Below are 18,464 nucleotides of genomic sequence, written 5' to 3'. Positions count from 1 at the left end.
AAAGGACAGTAAGAAAGTGTCATGACTGTTCCCAGAGTGGATAAACAACCCTTGCATGTTGGACACAATCACCAGGAACTGAACAGACAGAGCCTCTTAGGCCCATGTCTGAGCTGGTAACGAGAGAAAGGGGATGCTAGCACTCCCGCCTACCCTTGGCTGTCCCTTTGTCACAGGCGAGCAAACAAAGGAGAACAGAGCCACAGAGAGGAGCACTTTGTACTTAATCCCTTCCGGGACAGCTGCAGGCGATTCGGAAGCCTCGGCAGCAAATAATCTCCTTAAACGTCTTGCGCATCTCCCGGCTGCGGAAGGCATATATGAGAGGGTCCACCACGGAGTTACACATGATGAGGATGAGGTACATATTGAAGTGAGACATGAAGCAAGAGCAGTAGAGGTTCTGAGGGCAAGAAAGCATTAAAATGAGATGCAGGAAGAACGGGGCCCAGCACACGATGAACACGCCCAGCAGCATGGTGAGGGTGACCGCGCCCTGCACGCTGGTCCTCTGCCGCGCAGAGCTGGCCCCGGGCAGAGCCGCCATCCGCTTGACGTGAGTCCGCGCCAGGAGGAACATGTGTATGTACAGACACACCAGGAGGAAGAGCATCGTGAAGAACATGGAGATGAGGCACAGGATGACGTAGGTGGACTCGGAGTACAGGATGAAGACGATGCCGCAGCCGGTGCAGAAAGCCCAGATGCCGGCGATGATGGCCCCCGAGCGCCTCGCCGTCATGATGTGGTGGTAGCGCAGGGCATAGAAGACGGTGACGTACCTATCCACCGCAATGGCCAGCAAGCTGCACATGGACGCCACCACGGAAATGCAGATCATGGAGTCAAACACGTTGTCAATGTGGCGCACAAAGGCGTCTGCTATCACTAGGTGCTTGTTGTTGAGCAGGTAGATGGTGATGGTCTCCCAGGCGTTGGACATGCTCACCAGCATGTCGGCCACCGCCAGGCTGCATACGAAGAAGTACATGGGGCAGTGCAGGTTTTTGTTCTTCACTATGGCCCCTATAACCAAGATGTTCTCCACGAGGCTGATGGCACCCAGAGTGAGAAACACCTCCACAGCGACTCCCATGTTTTCACAGGGCGAAGACTTGTTTCTGACACTGGGTCCTGAAAGGTTGCCCTCTGTGGCATTCAGGTTGAGATCCAAGAAATGCAGGTGAAACGAGGAATTCATTGCTGGAGAAATTCACCTCTTGTCTTGGCAGCAAATTTACTGTAAAACACGTTTTAAATTCACAATCCAGGGAGGTCAGCAGCCTACCAAAGAAAGACAGCAACTTGCCTAGAAACAACACAGCCTGAGAAAGGGGATGAATGAGTGCACTGCATCAGAGGACTGAGCTTGGCTTGCTCAATCCTTTTTTTTTTTTTAAGAGACAAGGCCTCCCTGTGTTGCCCAGTCTGGTCTCAAACTCCTGGCCACAAGCAATCCTTCTGTCTCAGCCTACCAAAATGCTGGTACTCCAGGGGTGAGCCACGTGCCCAGCCGCTGGCTTGCACCTTCTGACCTGCGTTCCTGAGACCTGGAAGAGTGCCCCTGGATGCGTGGATTACAATCTTCCCCAGCCTCTTCTGCTCTCCTAGCTTTCAGCTCCCAGCCTTTCACACGCATCTTACTAGAGAGACACTCACCTCCATGTGCCCAGGACAGTTTCTCTTTTTATGGCTGCTCTCCTGGGCTCAAGTTCACCATCGAAAATGTCCCCAACTCATAACCTACAAAATCCCAGCCAGTCTCCCGAAGTTCACATTCCTAAGGCTACTGCACGACCTTCTCCTCCAGGGAGCTCCGATTTAAGACTGCACAGACCCGTATTCCCTTAAGAGAGAGAGACAGGTGCATCCCCAACATTTGTCCTGACACCTCTCAGACCCACTGGGATTCAGCCTCCACAGCTGTAAGTGAGGTTATAGCCAGAGTGGTCTGTGACCCTGAGCAAAGTCACATGTTAAAAGCTACTGTCTTAAGTTTGGAAGTGTAGGCTGCACATACATGTTAAACTTGAGGAAAACAGTGCTGCTTTTCCTCAATACCTATTTTTCCCTCCTTCTGCATTATGTGGAATTCCATGAGGTCTGACTGATAGTTTATTAGGTCCGCGTGAGCACAGTATAAAAAAACAGCAGTTTACATGTACCACACTTCTTTGGTGCAAAATGTCTCTCTTATGATTCATTTTCAAAAATCCCTTTGCCTCCAAACTCAGATCACATCTGGAGAGAATTTCTGTCATCGCTCTCGTCATTAATATTGGCGATCATTCCGGGAGGGAGGGAGGGGGTGAGGGACAACAGATTACTTAACAGGTACAATGTGCACTATAGGGGTGCTGGCTACACCAACAGCCCGGGCTCCACTACTAGGCGATATATCCATCTAACAAAACAGCACCTGTACCCCCTAAATCTATAAAAATAAAAAAGGAAAAAATTGGTAATCATAAGCATTTATTGAACTGCAATCACTGGTTACATGCTTATGTCCAGCTGCAGCTCACAGATACCGGTAAATGATGGAATTACACTATAAACATCATATCGAGCTGTGTTAAAAACTCAGGGGCAAGCCGGCTGCCGCCCCGCTCACTTCCACAAGCAGCGGACGCGCAATTTTGCATCTACTTTCAGGATCGCAAGGAGATAGAAAGTTGTGGCTATTTACCGGTGCTCCTCCTCGTGGGCTGCGGCGCTCAGCCCGGGCCCCCGGCGTCCCCGGGATCTGACGGCCGCGCGGCGCTCAGGGCCAGCCCCGGACGGGCCTCCACTGGCGGCTCTGCCGGGCTTTAAGCTTCCTGCCCGCCCGCGCCGGGCCCGCCTCCGCCGCCGGCTGTCGCTCCGGGCGGCCTCCGCTGCCACCTGGTGGCCCCGCGCGGCACTGCGGCCAGAGAACCGCGCCAGCCCAAGCGAAAATCCTCCCCCAACGCATTCTTGAATGGCTGGTTGGTGGGTTGGTTGGTGGGTGGGTGGGTTGGTTGGTCGGTTGGGTAGTTAGTTGGTTGAGTGGGTGAGTGGTTGTTTGGTTGATTGGTTGGTGGGTGGGTGGGTTGGTTGGTTGGTTCATTGGTTGGTTGAGTGATTGCTTGGTTGGGTAGTTAGTTGGTTGAGTGGGTGAGTGGTTGCTTGTTTGGTTGGTTGGTGGTTGGTTGGGTGGGTGAGCGGGTGGCTGTTTGGTTGCTTGCTTGGTTGGGTGGGTGGTTGGGGGTAGTTAGTAGGGTAGGTGAGTGGTTGCTTGATTCATTGGTTGGTTGAGTGGATAGTTACTTGTTGCTTGGCTGGTTGGTTGGGTGGGGTTAGTTGGTTGGGTAGGTGGTTGGTTGCTTGGTTCATTGATTGGTTGGTTGGGTGGGTGGGTGGCTGGTTGGGTGAGTGGATGGTTGCTTGGTTGGTTGGTTGGGTGGGTGGGGGTTAGTTGGTTGGGTAGGTGGTTGGTTGCTTGGTTCATTGGTTGGTTGGGTGGGCGGGTGGGTGGTTGGGTAGGTGGGTGGTTGGTTGATTGGGTGGGTGGGTGGCTGGTTGGGTGAGTGGATGGATGGGTGGTTGGGTGGATGGGTGGTTGTGTGGGTGGGTGGTTGGTTGGGTGAGTGGTTGGTTGGTTGGGTGGGTGGGTGGGGGTTGGTTGGTTGGGTAGGTGGGTGGGTGGTTGGCTGGTTGGGTAGGTGGGTGGGTGGGTGGCCGGTTGGAGGGGTGGTTGGGTGGGTGGCTGCTTGGTTATTTTTCTGGCTGGTTGCACTTTTTGCTTCTTTTCTCTTCCTCTTACCCACTGATTAAAATGCTCCCCAGCTCAAAGAGGGCTCTGTCACCCCCTTTCTCCCGGATGGCAGTCTCTGGGATCTCCTGATGATTGTTCTTTGGGAAGGAGGCCCAGTGCCTGGGAGCCCTCATCTGTGGCCCTACAATGCCCCTCTTTGCCCGAGGCTCTCACCCCTCCTCCAGGACTGCACGTACCATGCCAGGCTTTATCAACCACACAAGCTTTCCTTACTCCAGCAAAAAAGAGAACAAAGGATGTCCTCTTGTCAAATATCCTGGCCTTTCACAATAGTTTCTGGACCACTCCTTTCTCTGACACCTGAAACTGACCTTCAACCCCCAAAAGAATCATTATACTCACGATCGGCAGAAGCACCACTGCCCCTGCAAGCCAGGGCAGGATGCACAGGGCCATATCACTACCAGAGCTTTCCCTGGGCTTCGCAGATGATCACAGCCTTCCAGCAGTTCGAGTGTGGGGACCACAGTCTGGCTGGTCTCAAACACCACTGGAGTCCCGAGCCGTGCTGGGAGCTGCGGGGTGGAATTCTAGGAGGAGGTTCTGAATGTTGAGAATACACATTGGGAATGTGGTGTGAGGGAGGGAACTCGTTTCTGTGTGTTGAAAACATCGGCAGAGTCAAGTACTCCCGCATATAGTCCTCACATCCAAGATCAGAGAGGGCTCTGCAGAAGGTCCTGGCATCCCAGGAAAGTGCTCAAAATTGAATCCTCTGTGCAAAGTGAGCAGCTGGACCGCAGCACGCAGCCTCCCACACTGGTCAGGGCAGCTGGCCCGGGGCCCAATGTGCAGGGGAGACCCTGAGTGCTGCACAGGAATTACCTTTCTCAATCTTTACAAAACCCTAGAAGTGGGTTTCTCATCTCACAATGGAGGGAACCGGCGCTTGGAGAGGTTTAGCTGAGCCCTGACCGACTCAGAGCCCAAGCACTTCTCCCTGCAGGACTCAGCCTCTCTGAGAGCCCTGGTGCCACCGGGCATTATTCTTTTAAAAGCTGCTGGATTTGATGCGCAGTGATCCTGGCTTCATACTGTCTTTATCAGATGTTGGCATGTAAGTTACCCTAACTTTGCTAAATAAACTGGGGAGAGGTTTTATTATTTTCCTATTCTGAAACACCTTAGGTGGTATAGGAATTCTCGGTTTCTTGCAGGAAAATAATGGAATCAAGGTCAATAGAGTTAAGAGAGTATAGAATAAGCTCTTCAGCTGTTCCTGTCATTGGAAACTTTCTCCCCAACAGCAGCCTAGTGACGATGCTGGACACACACAATGACATGGCACTCTAGGAGCCACCCAGGAAGGAACGCTCCTTTCCCTGTCAAAGACCAGCGTAACCTGCAACAACCCAGGTGTTTTATTTCTTGAGCAATGACAACAGAGATGATTCTCAATTCGAATGCACAGAGACAACCTGTGGAGTCCTATCTGTGAAGGCTTGCAAGGGTGAAATCTAGCTGGACACTGGATGTTTCAGCCTGGGTTCTCTGAGTCATGGGCTCTGAGGAGTTCACCGTGCACGATGCTGTGGGGAAGCCTCCTGGGGGCAGGACTGCGGAGGGAGAAGAGAGCTGCCAGGCAGCCCCAACAACCTCAGCCCTCAGGCCCCACCCAGCTCAGTCACCAGAAGCAAGCTGCTTCCGGGAAGGTGTGAGGCCAACCCGGAGGGGCTGACAGCTGGGGGAGGCAGCAGACCACCCCTACAGTTGGGCAGTGGGTCCTCCCCGAGGCGTCTGGCACAGCTCTGTGTCTGTCGCTCTCATGGCACCAACAAATGTCATCTCTGTGCTCAATGCCACCAAGGGTCTGGACGAGGGCACTGGGAGACCTGCTGCAAGGCAAAGCTCACCCAAGTGAGTGCTGAGAAAGCAAGACAATCACAAATGCTGGGTTATGACCATTTTTAAACTCCAAGGATTACAAAATACTTTCATATATTAACTTCTGTAATCCTTAAAACAACCCTGGGAGGTATGAACATTATTACCAGATTCATATACACAGACTCTGAAGTTCACAGTTTCTCACACTATTTGGCTGGTCAGTGGTGCCACCAGCTGTTGATCCAAATCTTCTCAATCCCAAGCCCATGTTTATGTAGATGCACTTGCCACGTCACACATGAACATTGGGCTATGCAATCCTAGATATGCACGAGTTTTCCACCTTACGTAGAAAGAAAAAAGGGAAGGAACATTTGCTGGGAGCCTGCAGTGTCCAATCAATACTGTGGTCTGCATGTCCGAATTCTCAGTGAATTCTCCCAGTAGTCGTATAAAGTCGACATTCTTCTCACCACCTCACAGCTGGGGAAGCCGAAGCTCCGAGGAGTCGTGTGATGGAAGCAGGATGGTTGTGTGATGAAAGCAGGATCAGGATCTGAATCCAGACTCCCAGGTGGTGTCTGCGCTTAATCACAGTCTAAGGACGCAAGCCCTATGCCTGGGATCCCAAAGGCAGGCAGAGAGGAACCGGGGGAAGGCATGAAGCGAAGGGAAGAGAGTTGGACAGGCAGAGAGGCCCGTGAGGGGTACAGGGTGAGCCAAAGCACGTTGGTGGGAGCCGGGGCTGAAGGGTGAAACGCGGTCACCAGGCGGGAGGAGGCTGGGGAGCATCCAGCTAGGGCGCTAAGGCGGGAGGGGGAGGGGGAGTGCCAGTGACTGGGGAAGGAGCTTGTCAGGGCACGCAAGGCTTTGCAGGTTCTACGAAGGTTCTGAGGCTAAGAGCAAGGGGAAGCCTTGCCAAGGCTTAAGCAGCAGCACAACAGTTTCAGATCTGCGGTGTTAGAGCAGCCCGGCCACAGCGAGGAGATGGCACTGGAGCAGCTCAGGCGGGAAGACGGTGGCGCATCAGTGGCAGAACCTCACAACGAGATGAACAGGCCCCTGGGCTGAATCCCTTTCTCCACCCCCTGCCTGGGGATGCTGCCAATTCATGCTCAGGCTCAGCTCTTTGCAGCTGCAGCAAAATTACCAAGTGACTTTTCCTCCCTGACTCTGGGGTGTCAACGCTGACAACGAAAACTGGCCCTGAACAAGCTTCACACACTGTTGGCACAGCGGGACCCTCCCACCCCACCCTCAATATTCCCTCCTCAAGCCAGAAAAGAAGGACTTGAAGTGTGGGGTTTGGTGTGGGATTTGGGGGAATTTTCAAATTTCCGTTTTGGTTTTTCGTTTCTATTTAATGTTTGTTTTGTTTGGACCGCTAGAAAGATGTAATCTCTGCAACGCCATGTAGGTCAAGATTCTCAAAGTCCCTGGGGAGGGCTGTGTGTGAAATTGCACACACCTCTCATTTTTGAACAGGACCCAGTAAGCATCCTTTGCACTTAGTTCAAAGCTGAGGATGTCAGACCAAAGACCGAATAGACAGAGTCCTTTCCTTCCAGAAGCACATAGCTCCTGATAAGCAACTGAACTCACTGGGCTCCTGCGGATGGGTGTGGAATCGCGCACTGGGGAGATGCTCAGAGATGCCTTAGTCCAGCACCCAGGCAATCACTGGGAAGTTAGATCTGGAGAGGAAGTCTCGTTTCCAGCATTTCAATCTTGCAGTTCTTGTAGTTACTTAGCCAATTTTTGCTAAGAAGACTCTTCAATACTAATTGTTACTTCAGGCTTCTGAAAAACTTCTTGATACTCCTCCTACCCAAAATTGTTTCCATCTCTCCTCTCCTTTGTCCTCTAAGCTCCCGTTCATCCTTTAGGCCCAGGCCCGCACCTCCTGCTGGGACTGTTCTGTGGACACCCCTACACCTGCCTGAGGGGCGGCCCTCTTCACTTCCCCACCCCAGCTCCCATCTCAGCGCAGGGTAATTGTCTGCCTGTCTCAACTCCTGCCCCGGGGCACTGTGAGTCCTGCTGCACAGAGGACTCCCAGTGGTGGCCCCAGTGACCACCCAGCGCTGGGCGGACCCCTTCCAGCCACGTGGGCCCAGTGTGGCCTGCACAGCCCTTTAGCTACAAGGATTCATTTGAGGGTCAGCCCGTGACCCAATCCAGGCAAAAGAGATTAAAGCAGACTTCTAGGAACTTCTGGGAAGGAATGTTCTCCTTCTTCAGTGGCAGCTACCACAGAGGTGCACCGTCTCCCCGACTATGAGTGATTTAAAGCCTAACAGAGCCCTGGTTGTTGCTGTCCACCTGCTTTCCACCCGGGGACAGCCAAGCCTCGGGTTGTGCCAGCATCATGCAGGACCAGCCTCAAGGTGTGAGCAGAAGCAGGACCTGGTGCTGCTGACCCCACTGGTCCAGACCTTCACAAGCCTGAGTTTTTCTGGACTCTTCAGTTCCCTGAGTTAATACATTCCCTTTATCGTTTAAACAAGTTGGATTTGGTTTTCTTATTCTTGCCACCAAGAAAATCCTAGTCCTCAAATCCCACTGCACACTTAACTTCTCTCTGGATTATTCTATCATATCACAGCCTAGCAGAGCATCAGATTCTTACATCCAGTCGTCACCATCTTAACATTTCATAAAAATTATAAATGCACAGTGGCTCACAGCAGAACAATACTCTGGCTCATTACTGTGCTTTCAGCCAAACCAGCAGGGCCACCGGTCAGTGCGGACGCACATCCATATTCACGAACATCCAGAAAGTCCGTTTCTGTGCCTGCATCAGAGATGCTCTCTGCATCATTGACAATCTTCTCTGAGCACCTAACAACCTTAACAGCTTTCAAGTTAAACAGCTCTCGCCTCCTTCTCACTGTACAGTGTGACTGTGTGTTATGAATGCCCATTTGAGTTGGTTATGAACATTCAGATCCATTTTTCTTTCTGTCATTACACAGCCCTTCCCTAGATTGATCAACACATTCTACTCAGGATTATCAGTCTTCCTTGTTACAAAATTCCAGGCTGCAAAAAATAACGTCGGAAGACACTGGGAGAAATACTTGCGGCACGTATGACTGAGCACCATTCTCTCTTCCAGACCACTTAGAAATCAGTCCTCAGGACACAAGGAAGACACTGCAGCAGGGAAATGAGCAAGAGGTGTCTGCAGCCTCCTCTACTTAGTCCCTAGCTTCCAGGGCCCCAAAGCAGCCACCCCAAGCCCAGCCTGCATGACCTGCTGTCTGCCAAGAACCACAACCAAACCATTGCTAGTGTAGGGGTCAGCCGTGGCCTCAGCAATGCTGCATAATAAACTACCCTAAAGTATAGGGGCTTAAAATGAAAATGACCTAGTCTCGTGCTCAATTCAACTGCAACGCAGCAAGGCTATGCCAGACCTTAGGCTTTTAGACCCAGATTGAAGGTGGTTTGAAGTCTGCTCAGGCCTTGGCCCAGTGGCTAGGAGGTGCAGTCTACCTCACTGGGGCTCAAAGATGAGGGGACAGTGGCGGCCTGGGGCATATCCTCCTGCCAGACCATGAGAGCTAGGCACCATACTTGAGGCCTATGATTGGGACCATTTCATCTACAAAAGCAGGTTGCATGGCCAAGCCCAACCTCGATGGGCAGTGAAGCACTCCACCCGGACTAGGGAGGGAGACACGGAATAAATACTTCCCAAGCAATAATCCAGACCATCACAGCTGGTCTCTGTGACCAAATGCTCAATAGCTCATCTGATTGGCCCAGCTCCTGAGTCACTGATCAGGCATAGGCCAATCATCTTGGCCAGGTCCGGTGTTCACACAGTTCCACGCTCAGTCCAGGGACCCACTTCTTCTTTCTTCCTCCAGGATGGAGGAGCATGCAGCAGAAAGGGCGACAGGCATGAGGCCACCACCGGAAAGCTCCTTCCTCACTTTTCATCACTGGCGTCTGGACAAGAGAAAAGAGTTTTGACCTTTGAAAGCCACACACTGAAATCCCAGCGCATGTGACAAGGGTATGTATGACTTTGGCATAACCCATTTATTTCAAGAAGAGAGTTAAGAGAACAATTTTAAAAACTGTAATGTTTAAAAATGTGTTTTATTTCAAAGAAACCAGTGATTTGAGAAATAAATATAAAACAAATTACATAGAATTTCACATGCAGTTTTCTTTCTTCCCCGGATAGCTTCTTTAGGCATGGAGAGGAGGTAAATAATGAGAGAAAGAAATATCAGTCAATCAAGAAATGTTTTTCAAAAGTATCCACAGTGGGTAGTAAAAGTCTGCAATGTAACGACAATCACAATGAGTGTTTACTCACTGTCTGCCTATAAAAGTGAGATATGTGTCAGTGATGGAGAATATATTTCTTCAGTCTCCACAGCAGATCATCGATATTAAGGTTTTACTGTTGCGATATTCTCTTATTTATTTCGTATTTTTAGAAACTGTATTTATTCATTTGGAAAGCTTGAGCCATGAGCTCTTTCGTAAGAGAGAATGCAACTGAGGGCAGTAGCCCAAAGCATTCCAGGTCCATTCTGTGGACCACACCTTCTGAGCTCATGTAGGTTGGCATTTAGACTCCTGCCATCATGCACCATTTACTAAATACCGTGTGAATCTAAATTTAAGTAGAAACTAAGGAAGAATTTTCATGGTCCTTCCATTTACTTCTTGAATTTCCTCATTTCCACACATATCAAAGACACACATAAAATAGATATTGGTCTTGGCCTGGTGTGGTGGCTCATGCCTGTAATCCCAGCACTTTGGGAGGCTAAGTTGGGTGGATCACCTGAGATCAGTATTTCAAGTCCAGCCTGGCCAACATGATGAAACCCCGTCTCTACTAAAAATACCAAAAGTAGCTGCGTGTGGTGGTGCACACCTGTAGTCTCAGCTACTTGGGAGGCTGAGGCAGGAGAATCACTTGAACCTGGTAGGCAGAGGTTGCAGTGAGTCAAGATAGTGCCACTGTCCTCCAGCCTAGGAGACAGAGTGAGACTCCATCTCAAAAAAAAAAACAAAAAAACGATACTGATCTTTCAAAACTCGCATAGCCACTGAAATCCACAATGTGAAGCCACTGAAATCCACAAATGTGAAGAGGCACTGCCAGGTACGTTGCTAATCATCATAATTAATTGTTTTTTGCAATGAACATCTTTAGGATGATAGCTTTATCCTTCATTTGGACTATTTCCTTAGATAAACTCTCACCAGGGGGTAACAGGGTCTGCCTAAACTCTAGCAGTAATGTAAATATCAATTGCTTGCCTTACAGACTAACGTTGTTAGTTTTCCATGAATGCTTCTTTGTCCTCACAAGTTTCTAGTTGCATGTGGATGAGTTAGAGGGAAAAAAGAAGCATTTACTCAAAAATACCTCTACACAAATCAAGCAGTGTCTCATTTAAAATCTGCTTAATTCTTGTCTAAATTATGCTACTATCAAAGTCAACATGTTTTCTATTAATAAGAGTGAAGTTCAATTTAAAAAATACTCAATAACAGGCTGGGTATGGTGGCTTATGCCTGTAATTCCAGCACTTTGGGAGGCTGAAACAGGAGGATCCCTTGAAGCCAGGAGTTCAAGACCAGCCTGGGCACCAAAGCAAGACCCCATCTCTACAAAAAAAAAAAATAAATAAAAATAAAATAATTAGCCTGGTGAGGTGGCATGCACCTGTAGCCCCAGCTATTCAGGAGGCTGAGACGGGAGGATTGCATGAGCCCAGGAGCTTGAGGGAGCTGTGAGCTATGGTCACACCACTGCACTCCAGCCTGAGTGACACAGCTAGACACTGTCTCTGAAAAAAAAAAAAAAAAAGGTTTTTTTTAAACGTGCTCAATAACAGACCGAATGTAAATCCACTCCCAGAAACTAAGGCAAGCAATTGATATTCACATTACTGCTAGAGTTTAGGCAGACCCTGTTACCCCCGGTGAGACTTTAAAGAAACAGTTCAAATGAAGGATAAAGCTATCATGATGAAGATATTCATTGCAGAATCATTCATAATTTCAAAAAAAAGTAACAATAGGATAATGATAAATTAAATAATTATGTCTACTGAGAGGACTATTACCCAGTCATTAAAAATTATGACACTCAAGGCCAGACACAGTGGCTCACGCCTGTAATCCCAGCATTTTGGGAGGCCGAGGCGGGTGGATTACCTGAGGTCAGGAGTTCAAGACCAGCGTGGGCAACATGGTGAAACCTCGTCTCTACTGAAAATACAAAAATTAGCCTGGCATGGTGGTGCGCACTTGTAATCCCAGCTACTTGGCAGGCTGAGGCACAAGAATCAAGAATCACTTGAACCCAGGAGGTGGAGATTGCAGTGAGCCGAGATCGCACTATTGCACTCCAGCCTGGGCGACAGAGCAAGACTCTGTCTCAGAAAAAGAATTAAAAAAAAGAAAATCACTAGTCAGGTTTAAAATGTTTACAATATAATAAGATGCAAATGTACATTACGATTATAATCATGTTAGAATATTTATGCATTTGGACAAAGGCCTGTGGGAAATAAAAATGAAAATGGATTAGGGCATTGGGCTCAAAGATTGTTTTCCCACACTTTGAGTTTATTAATTTTATGATGCCTGACCTGGAGCATAATGAAGTTTGACATCAGTCAGTGCAAAGTTCCAAGGTGACCCCAGTCCCTGTAAGACAGGACAAGGCATACGGAATGCTTAGTGGTGCACCCATCTGATGGAAAATGGTACAGATGGTTTTTTAAATTTTTACATATATACATATATATATATGCCTATGGCTAAATGTGTGATCGCAATTTTGTTTAGGTAGATAGATGATTGATGGAAAACAATAGATAGGACTTTCAGAATCAAAGCAAACAGACCACAGATAACCAAAATTGTTACCTCTTGTTGGTACAATTATTGATGAATGTTATTTTCTTCTGCATACTTTTCTCTAGTTTCCGATCTTCTACAATAAATATATTTTATATTTGTAATGACAAAGTATAAGCATTATTTTTAAAATAAAAAGCTGCGTCTCTCAGTGGTGTGTCAGTAGGGGATAACTTTGCAGAACTCTCTGGCCCACCCCAGTGGGCCTGACTCCCATCCTGCTCAACTCTGCTAGCTTTTGCTTTGCTCACTGGGTTCTCCTCCAGAAATTCGAGCCCCTGCTGACACAGTCAATCCCTCTAGAATGTAGCACCAGGTAACTCCAGCTTTGTTGCAATAAACACGCATTTGCCTCTGCTCCAACTCTTACCTTCCTCAGTGTTAGCTGGTATCATTTCCCCTGGGTTCTTACGTTGCCTTAGTTGATTCCTGGGCAGACCCAGCCCACAGAATTGAGACTCATGCGGCTCTTTGCTGCCCTCTCCTGATCGTAGATGGCACTACCTCAGCTGCCCCATGGAGGTCTGTCCTACCAACGTCCGATGTTCAGAAGAAACCTGACAACATCAGGCTCTGGTAATTCAGGAGCGCAGCCGTAGAATTCATATGCTGAAAACCTTTTACTCTATCTTAACCCAAATAGAGAGAACAGAACAAAAGCCTGCTGCATCTCTGTCAACTCGTGGGTCTCATTAGCCATAACAAAATTATTACTCATCACAGCTTCAGATAAGACTGGTGTATTTGGAACTTTTGGGATTACTGATGTTGCAATTTTCAGCAGCTCGTGATTGTTCTTAGGCTTAAATTTCACAGATGGATCAGATACTGCAGTGTCTACCTTTGCACAGGAATGTGAGAATTTTGAAAGGCTAGCCAACAAATTGCCAAAAACAAAGCTCATGTTGACACTTTCCAAATAAACCTCTTGGCTGAACCAAGCGTAGCCATTCATAAGGACCTAAGGGCACATCCTGACATGAGATGATGCTTTGCCACACGTCTCAGATATTAAAGGACAACGCCTGCGACAAACGATGCACACATCAGAGCAGGTGTTCTTGCATTCAGGGTCGGCAGAACAACGTAAGTGCACATGCCCCCAAAACAGATCTGCTCAGATCTAACCGTACCTGCTCCACCTCCACAGGCTGACTACTTGAAAGCTGTTTGTAAGGGTGTGAGGAACGCATTCCACACTGAGGGCAGCCATGGAGATCTTCCTTCTTCACAGGCTTCGTCTTGCCCAGTGATGTGCATAAAAGGCCGTGAGAACGAGATGGAAATCAAGTGCACTGATCCTATTAGCTTCAGGACAGGAACCTTCCACAGCAGCGTCTCAGTCTGCTCTTTTTGGGGGGTTATGGGTTCCCCGCATTTTCCTTCCAGCTTCTAGGCTGTGTTCAGGGATCCATTTCCCCCACCACCGCCCACCGCCGAGAAAGCCAGGCACCCACAAGGTTTTGCTGATTCTGATCAATTCAGGGAGCCTGCTGAGGGGTTCTGGGGATGGTTCCTTCTCAGAGCTATAGGATGACAGTCCTCTTCTTCCTCTGGGAGTCACCAAGCGTGCGCACAACTCCAGGGACTACGAAGCCGTCCTCCTCCAGCGTGCACTTGGGCCATGGTGGCATGGAGCAGAGGACTGGACGCCACCTGGGAACCCGACTCACTTCTGAACCGGCCAGCTCGGAGGGGCCTTCTCCCTCTGGCCCACCCGCGGCTTAGGGGAGAATTAATTCCTCTTCTTAGGCTTGTCTGAGTCCGGTCCCTTGTGCTGCCGTGGGGTTCATCCTAAGCAGTACGGTCCTTTCCCCAAGCTGTTGATGCCCCTACGCGCTTCGGAACGAACGTGATTTCAGTGTCCAGACAGCGCAAGATGTGCGCGAAGGAGCAAAGTTCCCACAAAGAGGCTCCACTTGGAATCAGCGCGGGGCCGCGGGGAAGCCGTGGGAAGAGCAGATCCACACCCCGCAGGTGAAACAGACGAAGCCAAACCCGCCCAGGCTTTCGGGCGCCGCCTCACCCGCAAAGTTAGAACCGTCTCCGCTGCAGGTGTGGGAGGCCGTGGCCATTAGGCAGCCAGACCTCTGCTCCGACGTCGGGAATCTCCCGGCGCGGCTGCAACGCGAGGCCCCTGCGCCGAGGAGCTGCACCTGCGCCGAGGAGCTGCACCTGCGCCGAGGAGCTGCACCTGCGCCGAGGAGCTGCACCTGCGCCGAGGAGCTGCACCTGCGCCGGTCCCGTCCGCGCAGATCCCCAGCGGCGGAGCTTCCGACAGCAGCTTTCCTTTTCCTTCATCCTGTCAAAGAACTTACGAACGGAGCTTCCCTGAGCGAGCCCCTTTGCAGCCCAGTATTTTCAAGCAAAGGCTGAAAAGATAGTGCAGGCTATGGGTTTTTTTTTTTTCCCAATACGCATTGAATCCTTTTTTTTTTTTTCCAGTACACATTGAATCAAATTTTTTTTTTTTTTTTTTTTTTTGAGACGGAGTCTGGCTCTGTCGCCCAGGCTGGAGTGCAGTGGCCGGATCTCAGCTCACTGCAAGCTCCGCCTCCCGGGTTCACGCCATTCTCCTGCCTCATCCTCCCGAGTAGCTGGGACTACAGGCGCCGCCACCTCGCCCGGCTAGTTTTTTGTATTTTTAGTAGAGACGGGGTTTCACCGTGTTAGCCAGGATGGTCTCGATCTCCTGACCTCGTGATCCGCCCGTCTCGGCCTCCCAAAGTGCTGGGATTACAGGCTTGAGCCACCTAGCCCGGCCTGTGTATTGATTCTTATTATTGTAGGCTGCCTCTGTGCCAAGGATTAGCTTGAGGTGTAAACTTAAAGATTTCTTAGGTCTTTTCTGAGCCCGTGCCTTTCCCTGGGCATGTGAGATTACTCCTGGTGCTCCCTACTCCATTGTCTTCACAGAATCCTCTCTGCTGCATATTCTTCTTTGACTTTTCTCCTCTTCCTCTTCTTTAATAGTAGTTTGCAGACTCCTGTTATCTGCAAAATATTCCCCTTCACCTTTTTCAGTTACTTGCAGTTGTCACCCTCCTCACCCCCACCCAGCTCCAGGCAACCATTAATGTACTTTTTCTTCTATAGCAGGGGTCTGCAAACTACTGTCATGGACCAAATCCAGCCTGTGGCCTGTGTTTATAAATACACTTGACCCTTGAACAACACCGGGGTTAGGGACATCAACCCCATGCACAGTCAAAAATCCATATATAACTTGACTCCCCACAAACATAACTACGAATAACCTACTGTTGACTGGAAGTCTTACTAATAAAATAAATAGTTGATTAACATATACTTTGCATGTTATATGTATTATCTATTACATTCTTAAATAAAGTAAGCTAGAGAAAACATAAAGAAAATCATTAAGAAGAGAAAATATATTTACTATTCATAATAGTATGTACTATCATAAAGAAGTGGAAATGAATTATCATAAAAGTCTTTATCCTTGTCATCTCCATATAGAGCAGACTGAGGAAGAGAAGGAAGTGGAGGGGTTGATCTTGCTGCCTTAGGAGTAGCAGAGGTGAAAGAAAATTCCTATATAAGTGGACCCATACAGTTCAAACTGTGTTGTTCAAGGATCAACTGTAGTTTTATGGGGACACAGTTCTGCCCATTCATTTATATATACGTTGTGGCTGCTTTCTCCTGAAAAATGCAGAGTTGAATAGTTGTAACAGAGCTTTGTTTTATGGCCAACAGAACCTAAAATATTGACTATATTGCCCTTTATGGCAAATGTTTGTTGATATCTACTCCGTAGACTTGTCTTTTCCGGACATTTCCTGTACATAGAAATCATACTATATGTAATGTTCTAAATCTGACTTTTTTCATTTAGCATGTTTTCGAGGTTCACCCATGCTATAGCATGGATAACAAGTTAGTTCCTTTTTATTATTTAATGATATTCCATTCTAAGGATATATCATGTTTTGTTTATCCATTCACCACTTGATGGACATGTGCATTTAGCTGTTGTGAATAATGCTTTTAGCTGTTATGATTCCTAAACAAGTCTTTGTGTGGACATACGTTCTCATTTTCTTTGGGTAGATATCTAGCAGTGGAATTGCTGGGTCATATGGTAAATTTATGCTTAACATTTTAAGAAAATGTTAAACTGCTTTCCAAAGTGGTGGCTGTGCCGTTCTACATTCCCACCAGCAGGGTATGAGAGCTCCTTTTTCTTTTTCTTCTTCTTCTTTTTTTTTTTTTGAGATGAAGTCTTGCCCTGTCACCTGGGCTGGAGTGCAATGGCGCGATCTGGGCTCACTGCAACCTCTGCCTCCTGGGTTCAAACGATTCTCCTGCCTCAGCTTCCTGAGTAGCTGGGATTACAGACGCCCGCCACCGTGCCCAGCTATTTTTTGTATTTTTAGTAAAGATGGGGTTTCACCATGTTGGCCAGGCTGGTCTCGACCTCCTGACCTCATGATCCGCCAGCCTCAGCCTCCCAAAGTGCAGGGATTACAGGCTTGACCACTGCACTCAGCCGAGGGCTCCTTTTTCTCTATATATTCTCCAATACTTATTATTGTCTGTTTATTTTGATTATGCCATTTTAATGGGTGAAAAGTGATATTGTGTTGTGTTTGAATTTGAATCTCTGAATGACTAATGATGTTGACTGTGCCTTTTAGCTATTCACACCTTTTGTGAAATGTCTATTTAAATATTTTGGCTATTTGTAAACAAGATCGTTTGCCTTATTATTGACTTGTAAATGTTCTTTGTATATTCTGAATAGAAGACTTTTGTCATAACTATTATTTGCACATTTTTTTACCATTATGCAGATTGTCTATTTATTTTCTTAATGACCTTTTCTGATGCACAAAGTTTTAAATTTTGACAAAGTCCAATTTGTCAATTTTTTTTTCTAATGTATTCTTTTAGTGTCATATCCAAAACACCTTTCATTAACCCAAGGTCATGAAGATTTTTCTGTGTTTTCTTCTAATGATCCTATGGTTTCAGTTCCTAAACTAGGTTTTAAATCCATTTGGAATAATTTTTGCATATAGTGTGAGGTAAGGTTTAAAGCTGTTTGATCATTATTTGTCAAAAAGACTATTATTTCCCTACATGTATTGGCACCTCTCTTGAGAATCAATGGACGTAAGTATAAGGGTTTATTTTACATTTCATTCTATTGATCTGTATGTCTGTCTTTATTCCAATACCACACTCATTGTCTTATTGTGGAATTGTAGTAATTTTTTAAAATCAAGAAGTATGAGTTCTTCCACTTTGTTCCTTTTATGAATTGTTTTGACTATGCTGAGTCCTTCGCATCAGTTTATAAATTTTAAGATCAGGTTGTTAATTTCTGCAAAAAAAAAAAATTGCTGAAGTTTCTATGGGGATTGTGTCAAATCCACAGATTACTTGGAGGAGAACTGACATCTTAACACTGAGCATTCCAATCCATGACCATGAAAGATCCCTCCACTTACTTAGATCTTTAATTCCCTCAGCAGTACTTTTTATAGTGTCAGTGTACAAGCCTTACACTTTGTTTGCTACATTAATTCCTGCATTATTATTGTTGTCAATTAAATTTTTTCTCTGTTTCATCTTTAATTTGTTCATTGCTAAGACATAGAAATACAACTACTTTTACATATTGATTTTGTATCACATAACTTTGCTGAACTCATAATTTCGTGAATTTCCAAGGATTGTCTATACATATCTCATTTTCTTGCTTGATTACACTGGCTAGAACCTGCAGTACAATGTTAAATAGGAGTGGTGAGATTGAACATCCTTGCCTTGTTTCTTCTTTTCTTTCATCTTTGGTTATGATGTTAGCTGTAGGTTTTGTAGATGCTTTGATCAGAGTAAAGAGGCTCCCTTGTATTCCAGTTTTATTGAGCGTCATCATGAAGGGATGTTGGATTTTGTAAAA

General features: G+C 47.4%; 1 protein-coding gene across 1 annotated transcript; it reads right to left on the bottom strand.

Moving 5' to 3' along the window:
- Positions 1–223: 223 nt before the first annotated feature.
- On the bottom strand, positions 224–1,201 carry MC5R (melanocortin 5 receptor). Its single transcript, NM_001193897.2, is given in 1 exon segment — positions 224–1,201. A coding segment is annotated over 1 exon segment (978 nt).
- Positions 1,202–18,464: the final 17,263 nt, after the last annotated feature.

The sequence above is a fragment of the Macaca mulatta genome, chromosome 18 (assembly GCF_049350105.2).
Source record: "Macaca mulatta isolate MMU2019108-1 chromosome 18, T2T-MMU8v2.0, whole genome shotgun sequence".
Classification (NCBI taxonomy): domain Eukaryota; kingdom Metazoa; phylum Chordata; class Mammalia; order Primates; family Cercopithecidae; genus Macaca; species Macaca mulatta.
Note: the sequence above shows the minus strand (reverse complement) of the source record. Positions and strands in the feature narration are given on the sequence as shown.